Source organism: Rhinopithecus roxellana, chromosome 1 (genome assembly GCF_007565055.1).
Source record: "Rhinopithecus roxellana isolate Shanxi Qingling chromosome 1, ASM756505v1, whole genome shotgun sequence".
NCBI classification, from domain to species: Eukaryota; Metazoa; Chordata; class Mammalia; order Primates; family Cercopithecidae; genus Rhinopithecus; species Rhinopithecus roxellana.
In genome coordinates, this window is record NC_044549.1 from 111,217,233 (window position 1) to 111,242,772 (window position 25,540).

At 33.8% G+C, this 25,540-nt stretch overlaps 1 protein-coding gene across 2 annotated transcripts in view; it reads left to right on the forward strand.

Moving 5' to 3' along the window:
- PLOD2 (procollagen-lysine,2-oxoglutarate 5-dioxygenase 2) overlaps positions 1–25,540 on the forward strand; it is a 92,344-nt gene that overhangs the window by 61,056 nt on the left and 5,748 nt on the right. Inside the window, exons 7-15 of one of the 2 annotated variants that reach the window (XM_010363398.2) lie at positions 483–580; positions 9,417–9,518; positions 13,188–13,313; positions 14,988–15,109; positions 16,610–16,714; positions 19,828–19,953; positions 22,455–22,596; positions 23,772–23,834; positions 24,799–24,912. In XM_010363398.2, coding sequence (XP_010361700.1) covers positions 483–580; positions 9,417–9,518; positions 13,188–13,313; positions 14,988–15,109; positions 16,610–16,714; positions 19,828–19,953; positions 22,455–22,596; positions 23,772–23,834; positions 24,799–24,912 — 998 coding nt within the window. The remainder of the gene's footprint in view (positions 1–482; positions 581–9,416; positions 9,519–13,187; positions 13,314–14,987; positions 15,110–16,609; positions 16,715–19,827; positions 19,954–22,454; positions 22,597–23,771; positions 23,835–24,798; positions 24,913–25,540) is intronic. The other variant, XM_010363399.2, reaches the window with a different exon arrangement.

The window sequence follows — 25,540 nt, forward strand, 5'->3', positions numbered from 1 at the left end:
GAAATATTGTCATTGGTAGCCAATTGCAGAAACCTTGCTTATGCCAGACAATATTCTACTCACCATGCATATATTGTTATTATCTTCATAATAACCCTAAAAGGCAGGCATGGATACCATTTGATAGATGACTAAACTTGGCAAGAATAACATTACTATGAAGGGGCAAAGGCAGGGTTGCAAGATGAATTATTCTAACAGACAACTCAGTGGCTTTGCACCTCAGTCATTTTACTGGTGCCAGGTTGGAGTGAGTTTGGTGTCAGTATCTGTTGTCACTGTCATCCCTCATTTTGGGTATCTGCTGACTTGGAGTAGATGAAGTTACTAGTAGTGTTGTAGCCCTTGGAATATTACATCCATGAGAAATTTTTTAATGATGACACACACACATACACACACAGACACACGAATACAGACACACACGCACACATACACACACATTTTAAATTACTAAAGCCTATTTTCTCTTTTTAACCCAGATGAAGTTGTTTTAAAATTTGAAAATGGCAAAGCCAGAGCTAAGAATACATTTTATGAGACATTACCAGTAGCAATTAATGGAAATGGACCCACCAAAGTAAGTAACGTTACTTTCATTTGGCTCTTTCTTGGAGATAGACTATGGATTGATATGTGGAATTTCATCTATTTTATTTTTAAAAATTTCTTTCAAAGACTTTATTTTGGTGCTAAAATAAAGGCTTCATCTTTTACACAGTATATCATCTGGTTTTATACTAATTAATTAATCAAACTGATGATTTTTCCTCAGCAGAGTGATAGCCTTTTATTGTATTTATAGCACGTTTAGTGTTTCATTAAATAATAACACCTAACTTGGGAGTGAGCCACATTTCTCTATACTGGGTATCCTTTCTCATTAGGAATTGCTCAGGACGTTAAGAGATCATTTGTTTCACCTGACTTGCCGTTTTCTAAGTTAACAACACTGTTAAGATTGGGGTATTACAATATGTCCAGAAAGCTTCCTCTTTTTCTTATTTCATTAACTACAGTAATGAAACTGACATAATTTGACCAATAAAACTTTGGATCCTTTCTGTTTCAAATGTATATAATTGAGCTTGCCAAAAATGTTATTGACTGCAAAATTTATAGATGAAAAGTTTGTTTTGCGTGGGTCCAATCAAGCTGAAACGTAAATTGCATTGAAAAAATATAGTAATACTGTGCTTAAAACAACCTTCTGACATGCTGAAATGCCTGGTTTAAGTACCTAGAAAAGGGATTAACAGATTTTCGTTGTGGGAAGAAAATATTGGGGGATATGGGCTTCTGTTTTAAAATTTGAAAATGGAATGAGTGATCTGAATTCCAGGAAAAGATATGTGAATGGAAAGAAACGCAAGGAAAACCTGTGCTGGCAACTTCTGCTCCATCAAACTGAAAGAAGTAGATTCTTATCTCTTCTACTTAATCTTTCCCCTTTGGTTTTTATCCCATTCCAGCCTTCCTACAAAGCAATCTCTATCTTGTGCCCTCCTTCAGTCTCTATCTTATAATCAGTTTCCCCAGCTCTGTCATCTCCTTATTAGCATTTTGAAGACCCTTAAGTCTCTTCCATCTTGCAAACCAAACCAAACCAAGCCAACACAAGGTAAAACATCCTCTTCAACCCACACTGCCTTCCAGGCTGCACCTGACTTTTTTATTCCCCTTCACAGCCAAACTTTCTTAAAATATAGATAACTCGCTGTCACTATTCCACCTCTTCCCATCACACTAAGAAATGCTCTTGTTAAGGTCTGTTTTGAAATCTTTGGTGAGTAGTGGACATTCTTCAGCCCTTATTTTTATTTCACTTAAAGACAGCATTTGACAATTTGTTGATCTCATTTGGTCCTAGTTGAATGCTCCTTCCCTTTGCTTCCACGATGCTCTGCTGCTTTGTCTATTAATTTTCTGGGCTTTCCTCTTCAATCTCTATTGTTCTTTAAAATACTTATTTTTAAAATTTTACAACTCAGTTTGTGTGCATGTAGTGACCCTCATCCTTACTGTTTTAGTAAATGTTCACAGGGGCGTGTCTGAGGCCTCTTCCTTTTTGTTTCCATATACATTGTTGGGTAATTTGGGTCATCAGTGAATTCTCTAAATGCTGGTGGTTTTCAAATCCTTGCTCTAACTCCTGTGTCTCTCCTAAACTCCAGGTCAGAATACTCAAGTGGTAGATTTCTGTGTTACATATATCCAGAGATTAAGACTTACAGCCTTACCGTCCCTTATAACCCAGTGGTTAACCAGAAGCTCTGTTTTGTTTTGGCTCTAGGCACTTCCCACTCCAAAAGCCCTCTGTTCTAACTCCTGTGCTTGCTGGTTTTATCTGATTTTCTCAGTGGCCATAGCAACTTTCTTAGTTCAGGCCACCTGCAGCCTCCCACTAGTAGCAATCACACCCCTAGGAGCCTAAAACTAGAGTATTCTGCCAAAGCAGAAACCCTGTCACTCTACTCAACTATATAATGACTTTCTGTGAACTTAGTTATAAAGTTGAAAATCCTCAACTTGTCTTACAAGGCTCTTTATTTTGCTCCTGCTTTAGTGGCTACCAATCTACCACCCCATTCACTCTCCCACTCCCAACACTACTCATATTCACACCCTCTTCACATTCATTTTCTCTTCCTTTCTCCCTCTCTGCTCAGCAATACTACATTACTTTCAACTTTGCAGAAGTTTCATGTTACTGTGTCTGCAAGTCTTCTGTACATGGTTTTTATATATCCTGGAATCCTCTGCCCCAATTCCCACCTGCTGTATCTCTACCTGCTAAGTCCTCCTTATCTTTTAGGTGACAGTGTAGTCTTTACTTTTCGGGTCCCTTGTATGCTTTTGTAATATCTGGAACTACTTCTGTTACAGTACATATCACACACTGGACAGGAATGGTATTTGCCTGTTTTCTGGTCTCTCTTACTTATTAGGCCTTTGGTCTAGGAATTACAGAAATCTTACTGTCTTGTTTACTTTTGTTTCCCCAAGGTCCAGCACATGTGAGGCAAATACTAGGCTTTCAACAAATCTTAATTGAATGTTAGAGTCAATAATCTAATGACCTAGCATTATTCTTGGGAGTAGTAAGGCAGATTATTTTCTGGCAGGGCAAACGCGTTATCAAATTACTGTTGGTTGTCTGGGCACGGTGACTCATGCCTGTAATCCCAGTACTTTGAAAGGCTTAGGTGGGTTGGATCATTTGAGGGCAGGAGTTCAAGAGCAGCCTGACCAAGACAGGGTGAAACCCTGTCTCTACTAAAAATACAAAGTTAGCGGGAGGTGGTGGCACATGTCTTTAATCCCATCTACTTGAGAGGGCTGAGGCAGGAGAATCGCTGGAACCTGGGAGACAGAGGTTGCAGTGAGCCAAGATCATGCCATTACACTCCAGCCTGGGCAGCAAGAGCAAAGCTCTGTCTCAAAAAAAAAAAAAACAAAAACAAACGAACAAAAAAAAAAACTACTCTTGGTCACTGTAACTTTCCCTAGGCAAATCTGATAAATGAATCCCTTTACTATGTGTGTGTAGTCACTGTTTTAGCTTTCTGTGATACTGTCAGTGCCAGTTAGTCAAGAGTTGGTAGAATCCCACTTTTCCCATAACTACATAGTGTTCTGTTCCTCCTTGGTAATACAATGTTTTAATCAAGTTTAGGCCAGTGCAGTGGTTCACGCCTCATGTCACAGCCTGGCCAACATGGTGAAACCCTGTCTCTACTAAAAATACAAAAACAAAACAACAACAACAAAAAATTAGGCAGGTGCTTGTAATCTCAGCTACTTGGCAGGCTGAGGCACAAGAATCGCTTAAACCTGGGAGGCAGAGGTTGCAGTCAGCCAAGATTGGGCCACTGCACTCCAGCCTTGGCGACAAAGCAAGACCGTGTCTCAAAAATGTAAATGTCTTTGAGGAGTGATTTTGGTCCTGAGAATTTAGTGATTATGGATAAGGCCTTATGTTCAGTGATTTCAATGTGATCACCAGTTCCTTCCAAATTTCCAGGATGATGCTGACTGGAGCTTTAAAAAGTAACTAAAGGACATATCACAAGAAAAGGAGCACGAATCCTTAATCATTTAGAAAGACCTAGGTGTACTAAGAAATATTAAGTCTTCTTGGAAACATTTTCAGTTTGCACTATCAGTGTTTCTGGCATTTCAAGCTATGTGATGCTCGTATTATGTTTTCTCCGATATGATCATATCTAGTTCATTTTGTTATTCTATTAGACAATAAAATATGAAGTTTTATTATAAATATTGGTATAATACAAAAACTTGAGAAAATTTGAATATGTAAACGTTTAACACTAATACTTTATAATATTAGGTTAAAATTAAATAAATTCAAATGAGTATGCTGCATATTCTTCTTATCCAGGCTGATGGGGAAAGAAAACTGATTACTACAAACATTTTTTAACCTTTATAAAAGGTGGAAGGATTTTTGGTATGATTTTTTGTAAGTTAGTTTTACTTATTATTTTGTTTAATAATGGATGTTTATAATGACAGGGGTTTTGAACCATAATATTGAACTAAATATTTAAGCAATTTTTTTCATTAAAAATATATACAATCTATAAGTGGTGAAGTGATTATAGTGTGTTGATAATACTAAACTATGTAAAATGAGCTTGTTTCCTACTTTCTCCAAATTTTATGCCATCAGAAAAAATAATTTTAATAATTTTAAATAATTTATACTGCCCTCCCATATGGTTTTAATTCATAGCTGCTTTCAGTTTTTATGTCTCCCCAGTATATATCTTTGAACATTATGTTTTCATTTGTTTTCATAGTAGTATATAAACAATTTTGTGTTTCTGAATTAACATTTTATTTACAACGTGTTTAGGTATTTTAAATAATTATTTTCATACTTGTCTGTATAAATCTAACATGAATCAATTTTTAGATAGAAACTGGTTTCTAGTTTGAAGCTTTACTTCTTTACTTTTTATTCTTGAAACTCATTTATTGTTAGTAATGTATAAGATGCACATTTTAATGTTCAACCTTTTAAATATCAAACGATATACATCTTAATTATCGTGAATTTGGTTGCTTTTTAAAATTTTACTCTAAGTTCTTGGATACATGTGCTGAACGTGCAGGTTTGTTGTACATAGGTATACATGTGCTATGGTGGTTTGCTGCACCTGTCAGTCTGTCATCTAGGTTTTTAACTTCGCATGCATTACGTAGTTGTCCTAATGTTCTCCCTCCCCTTTCCCTCCACCCCACAACAGGCCCCAGTGTGTCATGTTCCCCTCCCTGTGTCCATGAGTTCTCATTGTTCAGCTCCCACTTATAAGCGAGAACATGCAGTGTTTGGTTTCCTGTTTCTGTGTTAGTTTGGTGAGGATGATGGTTTCCAACTTCATCCTTGTCCCTGCAGAGGACGTGAACTCATTCTTTTTTTATGGCTACATAGTATTTCATGGTGTATATGTGCCACATTTTCTTTATCCAGTCTATCACTGATGGGCATTTGGGTTGGTTCCAAGTCTTTGCTATTGTAAATAGTGCTGCAATAAACATACGTGTGCATATGTCTTTATAGTAGAATGACTTATAATCCTTTTGATATGTACCCTGTAATGAGATTACTGGGTCAAATGGTATTTCTGGTTCTAGATCCTTGAGGAATCACCACAATGTCTTCCACAATGGTTGAACTAATTTACACTGCCACCAGCAGCATAAAAGCGTTACTATTTCTCTGCATCCTCACCAGCATCTGTTATTTCCAGACTTTAGTGATTGCCATTCTAACTAGCATGAGATGGTATCTCACTGTGGTTTTGATTTGCATTTCTCTAATGACCAGTGATGATGAGCTTTTTTTCATATGTTTGTTGGCCACATAAATGTCTTCTTTTGAGAAGTATCTGTTCATATCGTTCGCCCACTTTTTGATGGGGTTGTTTTTTTTCTTGTGAATTGGTTTAAGTTCCTTGTAGATTCTGGATATTGGATGGATAGATTGCAAAAATTTTCTCCTATTCTGTAGGTTGCCTGTTCACTCTGATGATAGTTTCTTTTACAGAGCAGAAGTTCTTTAGTTTAATTAGATCCCATTTGTCAATTTTGACTTTTGTTGCTGTTGCTGTTGGAGTTTTAGTCATGAAGTCTTTGCCCATGCCTGTGGGCTGAATGGTATTGCCTAGGTTTTCTTCTAGGGTTTTTACAGTTTTAGGTTTGCCTTTAATCCATCTTGAGTTGAATTTTTATAAGGTGTAAGGAAGAGGTCCAGTTTCTGTTTTCTGCATGTGGCTCGCCAGTTTTCCCAGCACTATTTATTAAATAGGGAATCCTTTCCCCATTGCTTGTTTTTGTCAGGTTTGTTGAAGATCAGATGGATGTACATGTGTGGTGTCATTTCTGAGGCCTATGTTCTGTTCCATTGGTATATATATATACGTTTTGTTGCCAGTACCATGCTGTTTTGGTTACTCTAGCCTTGTAGTATAGTTTGAAGTCAGGTAACATGATGCCTCCAGCTTTGTTCTTTTTGCTTAGGATTGTCTTGGCTATACGGGCTCTTTTTTGCTTCTATATGAAATTTAAATTAGTTTTTTCTAGTTCTGCGAATATAGTCGATGGTAGCTTGATGGGAATAGTGTTGAATCGATAAATTACTTTGGACAGTTTGGCCATTTTCACGATACTGATTCTTCCTATCCTTGAGCATGGAATGTTCTTCCATTTGTTTGTGTCCTCTTTTATTTCATTGAGCAGGGGTTTGTAATTCTCCTTCAAGAGGTCCTTCACGTCCCTTGTAAGTTGTATTCCTAGGTGTTTTATTTTCTTTGTAACAGTTGTGAATGGGAGTTCACTCATAATTTGGCTATTATTAGTATATAGGAATGCTTGCAATTTTTGCACATTGATTACAAAAGAGAAAGTAAACGGGGGAAGAGCCAATAACCTGATCTGCACGTGAACATAACTCATTTCTAAAACTAATTTGATTTGTAATAAAAATAGAGATGTTAATTTTGTGCATAAAAACTGTAGTACTTCGGTCACTGTGACCTTGAATAATTGGATATAATTCTTAAAAGGAAGAAAGAGGAAAGGATTTGGGTGGAAAAGTTTCTCTGTCAATGAAAATGACATCATACTTGGAAACATTTTGATATTGTGAAAGAAGAATCAGGAAAATACTGCCACCTAGTAGCCCAGGAGTGCCCAGAGCAGCCTAACTGCATAAACAGCCTTCTGCGCCGTCTAGAGCTGCCAGCAAAAATGTCTGCAGTTTTCATGAGGAAAACAGATGTGAATGGGGGCTGGTGATGGTGGATAACCTCTGCCTGTGTGGTGAGGGATCCAAAAGAGGGAAGTTTCTAGTCAAAAGTAATGTTTCTAAAAGATATTAGTTATCTAGGAAACAAATTGAGATAAAAAGCAGAAGGTAGGAAAGTGACAGGTTTAATTCTGGAAACTGAAAGTGCTGTCTTTTATGCTCTAACATTTTAAAACTAGTGATCATTTTAATATTCATATAGGGATACTAGTAGACTGATCAATAATTCATGAAATAAATTTTACATTTTTAATAGGATTTCTGAGGTGGTGGAAATACCATTCTTCATATATAATGGAGATTTTAGATATGGCCAAATATTTGGAAAATTTTTTCTGTCCTAAAAAAAAAACTTTTTCTCAGGATATTTTAAACAAAACTATGCTTTCCACCCTTGCATATTCTTCATCTTTTTAAAAAATAGTGCTAAACAGGAATACATTTCCACAGATATTTTTCCTTCAACACCATGATATTTTGTAGAACACAAATGATTAATGTTTGCCTTTGTCATTTGACAACAGTAAAATATTTATTTCTGTTTTTATTATCAAGACACATTAAAATGACCACATCGACTCTTGAAATGTCATTAATATCATGACTACATATTTCCTGCCTTGTAATTTGTTTCCTGAATTATCCTGTAGTCCAGAAGAAATGTAAATGGCTTACTTGTCCATGTCTTCTAATTTTGCTGTAGAGATTAAATGTAGCTATATCTATAATATCTGTACAACACAAAGTTTTTCCCATTTTAAAGTTCTTGTTTCAGCAGTATTTGTTTCAGTGTTTCAGTACGATAAGAGTATTTGAACAGGATCCTAAATATTTGAAAAGAATCTGGCAAAATGGTACCCAACTACTTCATGTATTCCTCACTTTAACATCTCCTTTAGAACTTTGAGAAGCTACAAAACTATAGTTGACACTTTTGTCCATTTTTTTGATCCCCATGTTTAACATGGGCTTCCTTTCTTTTGATTTCATTTTACCTTTCCAATAAAAAATTATTGACCATATAATCATAATAGGGATTTTAGGTACTTCTTTTTAATAGCATGAGGCAAAATTATAGTTTGTGGAAAGAAAATTTGAAAAACCTATTAATATAAATGCTCAAACCTCTACTGAGTGTTAAAATTGCGATGTAGTAATTTCACTTATTATTTACTCAGCAGGATTTTCCCTAACGTGTTCAAATTCTAGGGACATTAAAGATTTTGAGGATTCAGAGCAAATCTAAATGTGTCTACCTCCGTCACTTACCCTTCTTCCCTCACACCATCCCTCCCCAAAACACACAGAAGAGCACAGATTTTTTTTAGCAGTTAAAATGAATACCAGTAGCTGTTTAAGGACAGATACTTCACAAAGGGGATCCTCAGAGAGATTTGAAAGAAGATGGGTTAGGAAATAATATTGTACTTTAGCTTACTTTCAATAGAATTTGGCAGGTGACTGTTATTAGGGGTTGCCCTGGATCTATTTTGATCTGCAGGCTGTCTTTTCCTGAATCAGTATCCCTGAATCACTGCGCAAAAGCTTAGCTTATAGTAGCATAGTTTCCTGGAAGAGCTTAGTGTCTTTTGGTAACAAAGCTTACTTAGTATTTATTTTGTGTGGCATTGTGTTAGTTAGAGGTCACATTACTACTGCCCCATTTACTGTAGGTATCTGTGCTCAGCTTTAAACAGGTTTATCTTATTACGAAATTACTATTCATTTGACTCTTATTTGTATTTTTCCTAATTAAGTCTCACTAGCCTAGTTAAAACACCATTTCATTGTTTGCTTTTTCTTTTTGATCATCCTTTCCAGTATTATATCTAATATAATATGAAATAAAATGACCTTTATGATTTAGAAGACTTTTTTGGCATTTCTAGACATACTTTTTCCTGCTTTACAATTCATATTCTGGAGAAAACTATTCAGTGTGCACTACAGATGATATATTAGTAGAATTACTAAAGGAATATGCCTACTGCAGAAAACATACTTTTAAAATAGATGATTATAGAATGAAACCACATTGATGAAAAGCCTACTTTCGTTAATAACCTTTTCCTTCATTTACAAGATTCTCCTGAATTATTTTGGAAACTATGTACCCAATTCATGGACACAGGATAATGGCTGCACTCTTTGTGAATTGGATACGATCGACTTGTCTGCAGTAGATGTAAGTGGAATTGATTATGTGTGAAATGTAGTAATAGAAAGTACCTTGTCATGAAATACTGTGATTTATAGGAAAAAAAGCAAATTATTTTATAGTTTTGATTTTGTGATAGATAACAGGTGCATAGTTTTAAAACATGGTGATTCAGCCAATTGATAGATTTGTGTTTCGGAACTGTTTTTGAAAGAAAAACCAGCTAATAATTGAACCCAATGAAAGAGTCCTATGGTTAATATTTAATAGCTTACTACGATTGAGTGCTCTTATGTTTAGTCTGTTAGCTTAGGCAAAGCATTGAGAAAAAAATCATTACAAGGCTTCAGTATTTTTATTGACTAATTTTATCTGTGCTGGATTTTCAAAATTGATATGTAAAAATTAATATTACCTGATTATATAACACAGTAGTGTTCTAACTACTTTACGTATAATAACTCATTTAAACTTCACAAAACTCCTAAAGTAAGTAGTACAATTGACTCAGTTTTGCAGATGAGAAAACTGAGGTGCATAAATGTAAGTAACATGTTTAAGAGCACACAGTTTTAAGTATTGGAGTTGGGATTTGAATATAGGGAGTCTGGCTCCAGACTGTATGTTCTTGACACTGTGCATTTTTACCTGTGTGATGTGTATATTCTAGGCATGGTGTTACTTGTATGTATTTCATAGATAGTTATAGTTACATTTTATCGTTTGTGTTTTGAGGGTGAACAAAGAGTTGAAAATATTTATTATTAATCTATGAAACATTTTTATGTATCTTTGTTCTAGCATCAGCCAGAGCTGATATCCTACAGTAACATTTTTCTTCCAAAAAATTGCTCTCATAACTTGGAAGATTATATGTACGAAGCGTTGATTATAGGGAGTTATTTTGTCATTAAGACTGATTTTTTTCCTTCATTCACCATAGTTTCATTGAGTACCTATAGCAGCCAGAAACGTAGAAGCTATATAGGCAAAAATAAAGCTCTTAGGAATATAGTACTACTAACTCCGGAACCCATCCAAATGCAAAATACTTTTACTGTAATATGTTCAGGCTCCTGAATTAAATAGTTTCTATTCTTACCATTGTCTGAAAGGAGTATAAAGAGTAACTCGTGTACATGTAGGAGCTTATGAATAGAGCCCTGTTTTACTGAAAGTAAGGTTTTTGACCAGTCTCTCAAATAACAAACTGTTTGCTATCTGGAAAGAATACCAGAATATTTCTGAATTAAGCTGCATCATGAAGATATTTAAAAATTTATCCTGGCCGGGCGCGGTGGCTCAAGCCTGTAATCCCAGCACTTTGGGAGGCCGAGATGGGCGGATCACGAGGTCAGGAGATCGAGACCATCCTGGCTAACACAGTGAAACCCCGTCTCTACTAAAAAAATACAAAAAACTAGCCGGATGAGGTGGCGGGTGCCTGCCTGTAGTCCCAGCTACTCGGGATGCTGAGGCAGGAGAATGGTGTGAACCCGGGAGGCGGAGTTTGCAGTGAGCCGAGATCCGGCCACAGCACTCCAGCCTGGGCGACAGAGCGAGACTCCACCTCAAAAAAAAAAAAAAAAAAAAAAAAAAAAAATTATCCTGATCTTTTTTGCTGAAAGCAGTATTGTCTTCTGGAGGGCGAGTTAATACTTTTTATCTGTTTTGTTTCTTTTTATATAAACTTTCTGGTGCAAAGATAGAAAAATATTTATATTAACATTTTTCTTTTTGCATATTAGGAGTATGTGATTTAATACTTAAGCTATTTTGTCTTACAGCTTGTTAAAATGTGCTAGAAAGGAAAACTGTTCATTCCATTATGCACAATAAAATTATTTGCTACATACACCTATTTTTCAATAGGGATATAAAAATTAAAATTGTGTTGGTGGTTAAATCCCAAGCCTATCATAATGTTAGATGTGGGCCATAGGCAAGTTTCTTTATATGTAAAGTCATAGTGACTTTCTCAGAGTGTTGGTAGGAATGTTAAATGAAATGTTACACACATGTATATAATGAATATATGTAACAAATATATAAATGATATTTTATTTGTATAAATTTAATATACATATACGAAGTGGTCAGCCTTCAATAAATGTTAACTGTTATATTGTTGTTATTATATAAACATGAACTTAGGTTGATAATGGTGATGTAGTGGATTGAAACCCAGCACTTTACCCTCAAATATGTGTGTTCTAGGTTACTTAAATTTCTCTAAATCTCATTTTCCTCATGTGCAAATTTGGGAAAAGACCTCTAAGGCTTTTATGAAAATCAAATGAAATGCATCATCTCATTTGATAAAGGACAGTTGTGACCTACTTTTTAAAGTATTTTTCCTATTAAATTGAGAACTACTAGAGAGTGGATATTTTGTATTCTTTGTATTTGCTTATTCATTTAATAAATATTTGGGCAAGTGAATGAATGAAGAAGTATGATAGTGTACAAGGTGTACTTTTATGCGAGCATATGTTATTATACAGATAATGGAGGAATGTGTGAGGTACTGTGTATGAAAAAATGGAAGAAGGTTGCTAATTCAGCACTTAACGTATAAGGTATTTAAAAAAATGTGTAGTTCTTTTGTTCAGACTTTAAGACATGGCTTTGGTAAGACATAAACAAATCTTCCATAGATTTCTGGTCATGACACTGTTACGTGGGCATTTACTTGTGTTTCTGTCTTCCCCATCTACTTGTAAGTCTTTCAAGCCAGGAACTTTCATTCCTTTTGCTAAATATTGCCCATCATGTGGATTGGAATGTATAATTGCTGTTTCAGAATTGTTTGTGCAATTAATGAAGGATAAACTCCACACCAAAACATATCTAAAGAGAACTTAAGAAAATTTATTAAAACATATACATTAAGATAAGACGGTGAAATCCCGTCTCTACTAAAAATACAAAAACTAGCCGGGCGAAGTGGCGGGCGCCTGTAGTCCCAGCTACTCGGGAGGCTGAGGCAGGAGAATGGCGTAAACCCGGGAGGCGGAGCTTGCAGTGAGCTGAGATCTGGCCACTGCACTCCAGTCCGGGCGACAGAGCGAGACTCCGCCTCAAAAAAAAAAAAAAAAAAAAAAAAAAAAAAGATGAGATAATATTAGTGAAAGAAGATAGCTCTCCTTATACATAATATAATAACGAAAGGAAATAAAAGGATAAGGTCTCAGGTCTCCCACGATTGCTTTTTTTGTGCTCTAAATTAAGCCCTGAACTTTAAGCCATGGAAACAAAAAGAGAAACACAATTAGTATTTTGTTTCTTAGATGAAGCTTTCAAAATAGCTTTCAGATGTGAAGAAGTTTTGGTAAGGGCTATTTTAAAGGAAGCATTGACTAGTAGTGTAAGCAGTACCATGAATTACATTCATGTAATAAATATGATAATTTCATCTTTAAACCTAACCCATAACCAAGATGGGATTCAGAAATATGATAATTTCACTTTTAAACCTAACTCATAACCAAGATGGGATTTAGTAAAATCACTTTGATGAGAGGGCCACAAAAATTGGTTTCAAGTGTTAGAGAACTGCCATGGGGCAATTCAAATTTAGCAGATTATGTTGAATTGGTATTCTAGTATTTTTTGTGTCATGGTGATTAAGATTTGAATAAAATTTAAAATAAAACCATACTAATGATAATTTTTTATGTTTGGTGTAAAACAAAGGTCCATCCAAACGTAACAATAGGTGTTTTTATTGAGCAACCAACACCTTTTCTACCTCGGTTTCTGGACATATTGTTGACACTGGATTACCCAAAAGAAGCACTTAAACTTTTTATTCATAACAAAGTAAGTATTTGAGAAATGAATATTTTATGTCAAAACTATTTCTGGTCTCTTTTGGAACTATTTGTTATTTATGTCTAATAAAATTCATTGGGTTAAGTTCAGTGGAGGATTTTTGGAGTAATTACAGCCCTGCCTTTTTAGGACCTAAGGATTTTAGAGTCTAGAGACTAGCACCACAATATTGATAGGAGCCACATGAAACTGCCAGTTTCTGTAGATCAAAAATGACTGAATATTAGCCATCATCATATAGCTTAAATTAATATACAGTGAAGGAGATTCAAAGGACCTTAAATCCCTTTGCCTTTGGCTTAGTTATGGTACTTTCTTCTATAGAATTGGTCATTAAATTGTTTGCAATTTAAGACAATAACATATCATCAAAACTTGAAACAATTTGCAGATAGAGAACTGTTTTGATGAATCACACAAGTGCATGCCATTCCTCAAAGGATTTTGATACTGTCATTTTCTTCAAAAATATTCCGAGCCTCCTACATACCTCCCACATATTTCTAAACTTGAAGATATTTTTCCTCAATATTTTTTCAGTTATTTTTCATCTACTAAAACAGTTGGTGTTTAACATTGTCTAGAAAAACTCAATAGCTGTGAAGTGTGCGATTTTCTCTCTTCTGTCCTAATACTGTTTGTTTACCATTGTTCTTTTTTCCTAATGTAAATGTCAGCTGACCATTCACATTGTCCAGGGAATATTTTAACTGCAGGAAACTAGCTTAAATGGATTTAAAATAGTGAAAAATTGAGCATTTGTGTTGTAAAATATGTTGTAATGTATATACTTTCACTAAAGTATTTTGGTTTTATGTATTATCTTTTATTTATATTTTCCCTGCTTTCATAGGGCCTTAAAATCCTTGATGGCGGAAGTTTTTATCTTATCTTCAGTTATTTAGTATTAACTCTATGTTGCTTTTATGTGATAAGTTATTTTAAAAATCTGCAAACAGCAACAGCTTTTCAGAAAACTGAGAGACTTGACAGAAATCTCTGAAATACTCTAATGACGGAGACAGATAATCTTATGTGAATTTTAGCACAGTTGAATCACACTAAAATTGGTAACTTTTATGTTGATGGTTTTCCCATTAATCTGTCCATAGAATTTTGTTAAATTTTTCCTTTTTTTGGTAAATAAAACATTTTATTGTATATGACCATTTATTTTGCTCTCTGGTTTCAAAGAGTATTTTGTAAAATGTGATTATTTAAATTTATAACTCAGATTGATGACTATTATGCTTGGAAGACATAGTTTTGTAGATATTTTACAACATATATCTAAGATTTCTAGGCTCTAGGCCATATTTTTCTTCTCCAATTGGAAACATTTTATATTACTCAGGATTTAAGTATTTATGCAAACACCTATTAAAGATTTAAGTATTTATACAAAGACTTGTCTAGCAGTAGATGTTGACAGAATTTTGAAGCATCTTTAAGAATATTGATATATATGTATTTAAGATTATTCATGTGACATTTAAGTGATATCTAAATATAACATGTTTAATGTGGTTATTATTTTATATGTAATTGAATATATGAATTGTAGAATTCACGACTTTGAATGTGAAGCACTCTCTACATATGAATACTTCAGTCATCTTATTGTCTTATTCTCTAATTTTTGATTTTTAAAATATGTTACAGGAAGTTTATCATGAAAAGGACATCAAGGTATTTTTTGATAAAGCTAAGCATGAAATCAAAACTATAAAAATAGTAGGACCAGAAGAAAATCTAAGTCAAGCAGAAGCCAGAAACATGGGAATGTATGTTTTAATAAATTAAAATTAAATTATGCTAAGGAAACTTTAAGAAAAAATAAACTTTTAAATTAAAATTGTTATGCTGAATTTGGGTGTCTCAAACTATTTGTCTTTTTGTGTATGCAGTAGCCAACTTAGACTGCGTTTATGTTTGTACGTATTTATACATAAAGGGCTGTAGAAGTTACTTATGTTTTTCTTTTAATGGCTACGAGTCAGTATGTTTAATCAAATGATGAGTCAAAGTAAGATCAAGATTTTTTAAACTGCAGATAAATGAATAGTATGACTTTCATAGCAGTGACTTAATGTTAAATGTACGCTCTGAAAGTTGTGTGTAGTAAAAGTGTGTTTTTAGACTGTGGGGGAAACAGGTGCTCTTAGTCTCCAGTTGCTCACTGATCTAGATAATACTGTAATCCCAAGAAGGGGTCTTGTAGGCCTTTTGTTTAGCCCTGTTAATACTTCATTCTACTAATAAAACTCTAGTAATAGTAAAAACAATCGTGTATTCAATGAATGTTAATTGAATATGCCAGGAAGTGTGTTAAGAGCAGCTGATAAAAAGGTGAAGACATAATCCATTCTCATCAGGAATTAGTCTTATCTACTACGAACCCTAATGCCTGTGCTGCAGAAGCTGAGGTCCCAGAGGGTTGGATTCTGACTAGGTTGGGGGTGTAGGGAGAGACAGAAAAGAGGCCTCTGAAAAACCGAACTGATGTTATTACTAATGATTCCATAATTTATTCTTTAGAGAATCCTCTGGGTCCACATTCAGAACATATTTTCTTTAATTTTTTTTCATGATTGTACCAAGTGTTCTGTCTGGTATTTTGTCTGACAGTTGCTTGGAACAAATGTGGTGTGGAGACACACACTGACAACAGCAAAAAGTGCTGCCTGGGACTGGCAGTGAGGGAGGGGAGCTCAGAGGTAGGAAGTTGATAACCCAAATGTCATCCGGTATCTTCAGTTGTTCATTCCTTGATATTCCTGATGATAGTGTTACAAACTGTACCAGGGAAAGCAAACATAGTCACTGCCCCTGGTGAGAAGGCAGGGGAATAACTATCTTAGAAAACTTGATGCAAATCAAGTTCTTAAAATATTAATACCTGAAAAATCATATACTTATATCTCCAACATTCTTTTAAAACAGTTGTGGGATATACAAGTTGCATTTGTGTGCATGTGTATGTATGTGTGCAAAAACATTTTGATTTGTGGATGTTTTATGCCTTAAAATATTTAGTGGCTTGAAAGTACATTTTAACTGGCCTAAAATTTTAGAGGTGATCTCCTTATGAATATCTGTGTTAAATTGAACATTTTGAAATTTAAGACAATATATATATCCTTTCAGCTATTGTCTTTCTATTTTGATCAGAAAAGTATGCTAGAGAACCATATTTTACATATAAGAATATTTATGTTAACATTTTTCAGTCAGCAGATATTTGTTTTATCTCATGCCCATTTCATTTTCTTTTTCAATGTTAGGGACTTTTGCCGTCAGGATGAAAAGTGTGATTATTACTTTAGTGTGGATGCAGATGTTGTTTTGACAAATCCAAGGACTTTAAAAATTTTGATTGAACAAAACAGGTACTGTCTAAAATTCAATATCAGTTTATGGTTAAAATGATCATTTTTCATATTGATGTGAACATAGTGTAGTTATTGCGTGTTTAGTAAATTGAGGGAACTTAGTTATATTCTGCAGCTTATAAACTTTCAAGTTAATTACTTTTCATTTTAAGAGTCTTAGAAAACAACCTGAATACATCTAGAAGTATTTAATATTAGTTATAATCACAAATATAATTACTTCCCATTTTTCTGTTTAAAGCTAGGTGAAATTGTGATATATCTGATATTAAAATTTAGAGTTGTTTTATTCTCTATGGATATTTTTAAAGTAGAATTTCACATAACTTCTGACCAAAATAGTTGTTGCATACAGAGTTGTAGTCCTTAGTATCAGAAAGAAATTTCAGAGGTACAAATCATCCCACAGTCATATTTGTAGCTTTATTTGCCATTAAACTAATTAACACTTTACAGCGCCTGTTTGCTCATTTAACTCAATTGAAATGGGAAAAAGACACTACATATATCAGTTTATAATGATATTAATGTTTGTTTGTCAATACTATCGCTAATACTACTAATACCATTTTTACTACTCTTGCTAAGAACTCACCATTAACAAGTGCTTATTAAGTGCCAGGTGTTGTTGTAAGTACATGTATTAACACAATTATTTCTCATAATAAGTAGAGTGTTTAGCAGATGAAATGTTAGAATGACTGTTTTTATTTTGTTAAATAAGATACATGGGAAATCTAGTATGCTTTATTAACCAACCCTATATATAATATCTATATCTATATCTATATAGATATATCACTAGAATTTGTAAATTTGAGAATTTAGTTTTTACTTCAAAAAATCTAAGACCTCTCTGTAGCAATCTGTATATGCAACACAACTGTATAGCTGTGTTATAGATACTCAATATCTAAGTTAACTATCTATACATTGTAGGTAATTTTCCAAAGCATATGAATGAGGTTTTGATCATTTGGCAAGGAAAAGCAGTTGTGATACCCTAGAGATATGAAATAGTGTATGATTTGTAACTCTTGAAACCTAGTTTAATTCAGTACTATTTTCTTGAATTTGCATTGCTTTCTCTTAATTTGATTGAAATGCTATAGTGTGTAATGCACATATGCTTTTGAATAATATTTAGATGTTATTATTATGTGGCCCAACGTGTGTTTATTTTATTTCACTTTTGTGCATGTAATAGAAAGGGCCCGGCTGGTCTTCACAAGATAGAGGTATTTAATAATATTTAGATATTTTCATTTTATGACTACAATTTAGATATTAATTATTCTCTTGGTGAACTATTTAATGAATTTACACCATGTATTTGGCATATATCCCCCTTAATATTAAACATTTTAAACCTTCTAAAAGAAAAAAAAAATTCCCCCATAAGGAACTTACCTGCCATCTGGGTCCTTGCCCCTGAAAGAGTAAAGCTCAGGCCATGTCTCCATGGAATTCTGTTAGTCAAAGGTTTAGGTTTATGCAATACCTATAGTTCTTGCTTCTGTATCTGGACATGTGGTTTCTATAAGCTATTCACATATGCCAGGAATGTTGCAAGATTTAGTAGATTTGACTGAAGGGTAGAGAAAGAGATGTGACACATCTTGGGCATGTGGCTTTCTAGCTTCTCATCGGCTCTCTTTTTTCCTATCCTCTTCCTATCTCTATTTGCTCCCTTGCTCTAAATTTTACTCCTTAAATTGTATAATAATATGAATTGTTCCTCGGCTGCCATCCTTACTTTTCATTCACAAAAACATCAAGATATACAGCAGATGGATTTTGGTTTCCCAAATTTGTTGGTTTAAACCTTTTCAGGAGGCAGCTGGGGTTATAAATTACAAGTTCTTTTTAAATTAAATATTTGATAGTTATTCATATTGAATTATTTCCCAAATTAATGTATGTAGATTCTAATTCATGTTATTATTTCCAATATTGTAGGTATTCAAAACAAAACAATATATGTGTTTCTGATTAATAATTTAGTAGGAATTTGGAAGAATAAACCAAAATTTATTATTTTGCATGATGTGTGTTTATTTTTATTTATTTTTTGAGACGGAGTCTAGCTCTGTCACCCAGGCTGGAGTTCACTGGCACGATCTTGGCTCACTGCAACCTCCACTTCCCCAGTTCAAGCGATTCTCCTATGTCAGCCTCCTGAGTAGCTGGGATTACAGGTGTGCGCCACCATGCCTGGCTAACTTTTTTGGTATTTTTAGTAGAGATGGGATTCCACCGTGTTGGTCGGGATGGTCTCAACCTCCTGACCCTGTGATCCTCCCACCTTGGCTTCCCAAAGTGCTGGGATTACAGGCATAAGCCACCATGCCTGGCCCGATGTGTGTTTATTTTATTTCACTTTTGTGCATGTAATAGAAAGGGCCCAGCTGGTCTTCACAAGATAGAGTTATTGTGAAATAGGGTTGTTGTTTTTTTCTTATAAAGAGTAGTTGTTCCATAAATTTGCTTTCTAAAATAAAGTTTAGTGTTGCCGGGACTAGCTTACTGTGATCACAAGTCATTTTTTAAAGTCTTGGAAAACTGGAAACATACTTAAGTACTTTGAGACTTAATTACAGGAAATTGTGCCTATTTACAAACGTCTCAGTTCATTTTCATTCATTTTTAAAAAATTCAACAAATATTAATTGAATATCTTAAATGCATTGGGGCTGCTGTTTGCCAAGTGACAATAAAAACATTTGTGTTCATTTAGTATAGGTTCCAAAATACTTTAATTAAACTTAAATATAATTAAATATCCAAAGTAGTTTCCCTCTGTTGGATGTAAGCAAGGCATTTTTAAAAGTCATTTTTATGTATTCATTAGCATTTTCAATTACTTTTTCCTTCTTTGTTACTCTTTTTAAGAAATATGGTTGAAAATTAGCAATATACTTACTTAAGCAAAGATGTCAAAGATGTTGGGAAAGAAGATCCTTATTTTATTTTTATTAACTGCAGGTTTGTTAAATGAGCTTTATTGTGTTATATGTCATGCTAAGCCCAAAATACATAATTCTGTGGTAATTTCAAAATAAATAATTATATAGGTTTCTCTCTCTCTCTCACTCTCTCTCTGTCTTCAGAAAGATCATTGCTCCTCTTGTAACTCGTCATGGAAAGCTGTGGTCCAATTTCTGGGGAGCATTGAGTCCTGATGGATACTATGCACGATCTGAAGATTATGTGGATATTGTTCAAGGGAATAGAGTGTAAGTTACTTGATTTAATGTTTTAATGTGAAATATCATAATCTAAAGATGTAGTCTTATTAGTATTACTTGAATTTTTTTTTAATTCATCTCTTTTCTTTATAGTTAATGGGAATTTGAGAACCCAAGACCACTTGGAATCCTGAAATACTAGTATAAAACTAATATTTAAAAAAATGTTTTAAAGTCCCAAATCTTCAAAGGAACAAGCTCATTGCTGTGGGGAATACTAAGAGATAATATATGGTTACCATACTCACAGTATGGTTGATAGAAGAGTAATACTCTTTATTTTAAAGTTTGGAAAGGGGATTTAGTTTACTGACTTTTTAATGGTTATAATTAAGGGTTGTTTTGATAGGTTTTAAAATTTATGATTAAGCCGACAATAACACTAACAGCCAGAACATTCCAGTATTCCCTGATTGCATGATTTTTTTTGTGTGTGAAATAGCTATTATTCTGCTTTAAATATAAGTTTTTTTCACAAATATTAGATTTTTACTTCTAGAGATTGAAAAGAATATATTTGCTGAAAAGTGTGTGCATGATTTATATTTATTTCAGAGACAATGGTTGATTACTAAAAATAATCACAATTGAAATAGTTTTGCTAAGGTAATACTGGGGAAGAATGTCATTCTTGTTTTCATACATATGATGGACCAGAGTGACTAAGACGTTACATGCTTTGCCTTAGTTCTCAAACATGTCAGCCTGATTACAAAGGGGCAGTACACTCTCAGGACTAAAAGGATGTGCCCTTAAATTTAGAAGAAAAAAAAGGCACATGTTTCTGTTCAAACAGTTGAGTGGTAAAAAGATGTGTTGCTTGTTGAAATAGTAATTGGTGTGGAAAGCTTCAATCTGAATGATGTAAGTACAATAAAGGTTTTTGTTAGCTGCAATTAAAATGCATGGTAGAGGAGAAAATGCTATTAAGATTGTGTTCTGTTGTTTCTATGCAGTTGTATTGACTCTGGGTGAGTTGTATAGACAGTATACCTGATTGTATCTTTGGGCACATCAGAAATGAGGATTTGTGAAAGAAGAATGGAAAATTAGTTTCAAATTGCTTTAGGCATTGGTGGTTTTCTGTCCAACCTCCTGTCATTTTGTCTAAAGTATAAGGAAAAAAATATGGCAGAGGCTTTTGAACTGGAATACACTTCATGTCCAAAAGCTACACGAAGGAGCAACTTTGTGTGTGTGTGTATGTGTGTGTGTGTGTGTAAGGTGAAGCACTGAATAATTCCCCAGAGATTGATTTCTGAATTTAGCTGATACGTTCTATACAGTAATTCGACCTTATCTATGGTTTTGCTTTCCATGGTTTCAAGTCAACTGTGGATTGAAAATACGAAGATATGTTGAGATAGAGAAATTGTAAACATTCATGTAACTTTTATTACAGCATATTGTTATAGTTCTCTTGTCTTACTGTACTTTATTTATAAATTAAACTTTATTATAAGTCTGTATATGTAGGAAAAAACATAGTAGTATATTTGTAGGGTTTGATACTATGTGCTTTCAAGTATCCAATGGGGTCATGGAATGTATCACCCTCACATAAGGCAGGGACTGCTGTAACTCCTTAAGGCATTTTTCTTTGAGGCTGTTCTAGTAAGATACAATATCATATTTCTTTTAGTATCTAACTACATTTCTTGGTCAAGATCTTGCCTTCATGTTCTCTAAAAGCAAGGCACACAGTCTTAGAGGCAAAACTTGTTTTGCAGTTTTTATGAAATGAGTCGTTTTCAGAGGGAGAATATAGATGTGGGAAAGGATGAATTACAAAAGAACCTTCCAACATTCGTGTGCTAGCAGCTGTATTTCTTCATGTTTTCCTTTTTCTATAAAATATTTAAGATGGCTTAATGAATGGTAAGAGAATGTAGTTTTGGAGAATTTTAGGCTATATTCAGTGGTATGCTGGTCAATGTGTAACAACTGGCTTTCGGAAGTGGAGGATTCCCTGATTTAAAGAGCTTGCCCATTTGTTTGGAGTAAATATTTCTACCATGGCTGATTTTAAGTTTCCAATGTGAAATTACTGAACACGTACTTGTCAGTAAATGTTAACTTTGGGGATCCAGTATGAGCTCTGTCTGGTGTACCACTGGTTGTATGTTATGATTCATGCTATCAAATTCTTTAATTTTAAATAGAAACGTCTTCTATATAACAGATTATAGCAGTCTAATTGTAACAACTGATTGAGATATGGTAGCTATAATAAAAACGCCAAGCAAACACCAACCCAAAATTGAAATGTATTCAAAGGGACAGTGGTTTATCTCCTGAATCTCATTAAATATACTATAAACAATGGAATCATATATATAGGGCAAATATCATGGAATACATTTGTATATTGATTCAATAATGTGTGTATACAAAATCTAAACACAAAGCATTTATTTTAAAAAAGTAAAAATGAAACTTAAAATTGTTTCTATTTGTGGTATTTAAGAATGTCTTCTCTTTACTTTCAGAGGAGTATGGAATGTACCATACATGGCTAATGTGTACTTAATTAAAGGAAAAACACTCCGATTAGAGATGAATGAAAGGAATTATTTTGTTCGTGATAAACTGGATCCTGATATGGCTCTTTGCCGAAATGCTAGAGAAATGGTAAGATGTGCAATGATGGCTTGCTTGAATGTTCTTATAAGATGGCTTGCTTTACCAGTTGGTGTGTCACTATGTTTTGATGCCCTTTGTCTTGCTAATTTGTAAGTACTAGCCAATTTTTTTGGTTCTGTATTAAAAATTTGGGAGCAATTTTGGAGATAATTTAACATTTGCTTGTAGAAATAGCATGAAAAATGTTAGTTTTTGTGCTCAGGCTAATTCATAGGCAACAGAGTTGGATTTCAAAAATAAAGATGTGTTTGTTACAAATCGGCTTTGCTCTTTTAAGAATACATCTTTATTTTAATTTGAAATTCTGTAGTGAACACTTGACCTAATTAAAATTAATTAGATAAGCTTTGATGAAACAATAGTTCCAGATTTAAGGATGTTTTTGTTCTAAAATTAATGTCTACATTTTCTCTAACCAGGTGAAATTTTAAAGTTATTATTAACTTCACATTCTTAAAAAGCAGGATTATTACCACCAAAGTAGTAGAAAAGTTGAGATACGTAGTATATTTACTCTAAATAAAATACTAATGATACCTTGCTGCACTACAAATAAACTTAAAATGACTAGAAAATTCAAAATGTATAAATATGGTTTAGAATATATTGATATGATTTTTGGTTTGGAAATGATAGGGCTATTTTATTTCTGATTTCCAAATTTATATATGCAATTGTGATTTGATGAAAAATCAGAAAAGTTGGCAAGTATTTTTTTCTTAGTTTAACAAAGCATGTGTTGTTTGAATATGTTTGTTTTCTCTACAAACCTATGTGCATTATTATTGAATATCCTCAGTACTTGTGATTGTATTTTGTGCTCATGTTTGGCTAATTTGACTCAACAGCGCATCATGGAATGGCCTCTCTTACTCATTTTTTCCATTGTCTTATGTGTCTAATGAAAATTCTGCTAAGGAATGAGCTTAGACTTACGTTTGACCCCCCAACACCTCCCAAAAAGAAAAGAAAAGAAAGGGCTGAAAGAGCTGGAGATGTTTCTTTGTGTGCGCTATAAGCTTTGCTTGTTCTGCATGTTGTCTATGAAGGACATTTCAGAATGTTAGCTTTTGATCAACAGCTGCTATTATTTTTATTTACCAAAGAATACCTGAGAGAGCGGGTGTACAGGTCAACTTACCCAATGCTTCTCTTCATTTTAGACTTTACAAAGGGAAAAAGACTCCCCTACTCCGGAAACATTCCAAATGCTCAGCCCCCCAAAGGTGTTATTTTTACTTATTTTATTTATTTTTGTTTATTTAATATTTGATATAGTATATTGCCTAGTACTAAAGTTTCTTTAAGGGCCTTATTTGCATTTAGCTTGGTAAAATGTTGATATTCTTCAGTCATCTGTTTATGTGTGTGTGTGTTTTGTGTGACTTGGGCATGGGTCTTGTGCGATAGTCAACTCTTGACTCTGAGCTGATTTATATTTTATGGTTGACAGGTGAGAAAGTTAAACCTAAGTCCCTTTCATTCTTTTTTAGGGTTTTTATTTCTTTTTAAAGGGAGAGAAGGGGATAGAAGGAGGTATAAAATAGAATTTGATTACAGTAAGGCTTAGGTGCACCTCATTGAGTTATTAATCACTAACTCTTTTACCATTAAAACAGGTCCAAAAAGAAACATTACCTCGTGGTGTTTTCCACATTTGTCTGGTTTGGGGCAAGAATATGAGACTGGTTTTCTTTATCTGCCTTTATAATGCATAACTCATTTGCGTGTTAGCCTTTAAACATCAGAAAAAGAAAGGAATGAAACAGACTGGTGAAATATGACTGGCAGTGAATTCTTGTTTAAAAATGTGATGCTTTCTTTGAAATAGAAAGAAACCAAAAGAGGTATAATTCATTGCGCTGTGTCTCAAACATATTTCTGCTTTCAAACAGGAATTTTTTTCCCTGATGTCTGCATCTAGGATCAATGAGAAAGGGACAAAAACAGTTCATTCTTTTTTTCAGTTGAGTGTCAGTGCTATCTACTAGTTTTGTGTGGTGTCTGAATTCATAATCAAAATTTGAGTTTTTTATTTTAAACCAGGCACATTTTATATGAATACTAAAAATGCATGTTCATAAATGAAATACAAAAATTGAAATTAATATCTTCTATATATTTTTCATATGATTAAATTTACTTTTGTACCTACCTCTGAGATTAATACTGTTATTTTCTGGCATATAGGGTGTGTTTATGTACATTTCTAATAGACATGAATTTGGAAGGCTATTATCCACTGCTAATTACAATACTTCTCATTATAACAATGACCTCTGGCAGATTTTTGAAAATCCTGTGGTATGTATTTCATACTCAACTTTATTATTTTTCTGTAACTCTAAGTGGTTATAAATCAGTTGTCTAATAATATGAAATGTGGTTAAAGGCTTTAAAAAAATGACATAATGTGAAATGCACATCAAAACCACAATGAGATACTGTCTCACACCAGTCAGAGTGCCTATTATTAAAAAGTCAAAAACAAATATGGATGAGGCTACACGGAGAAAAGGGAATGCTTATACATTGTTGGTCACGATGTAAATTAGCAATTTGAAAAGCAGTTTGAAGATTTCTCAAAGATCTTAAAACAGAGCTACCATTTGACCCAGCAATTCCATTACTGGGTATATAGCCAAAAGAAAATAAGTCATTTGACCAAAAGACACATGCATCTGTATCTGTTCATTGCAGCACTATTCACAGTAGCAAAGACATGGACTCAAACTAGGTGTTCGTTAATGGTGGATTGGGTAAATAAAATGTGGTACATACACGCCATAGAATACTATACAGCCATAAAAAAGAATAATATTATGTCATTTTCAGCAACATGGATAGAGCTGGAGGCCATTACCCTAAGTGAATTAATGGAACAGAAAACCAGATACTGCATGTTCTCACTTATGAGTGGGAGCCAAACATT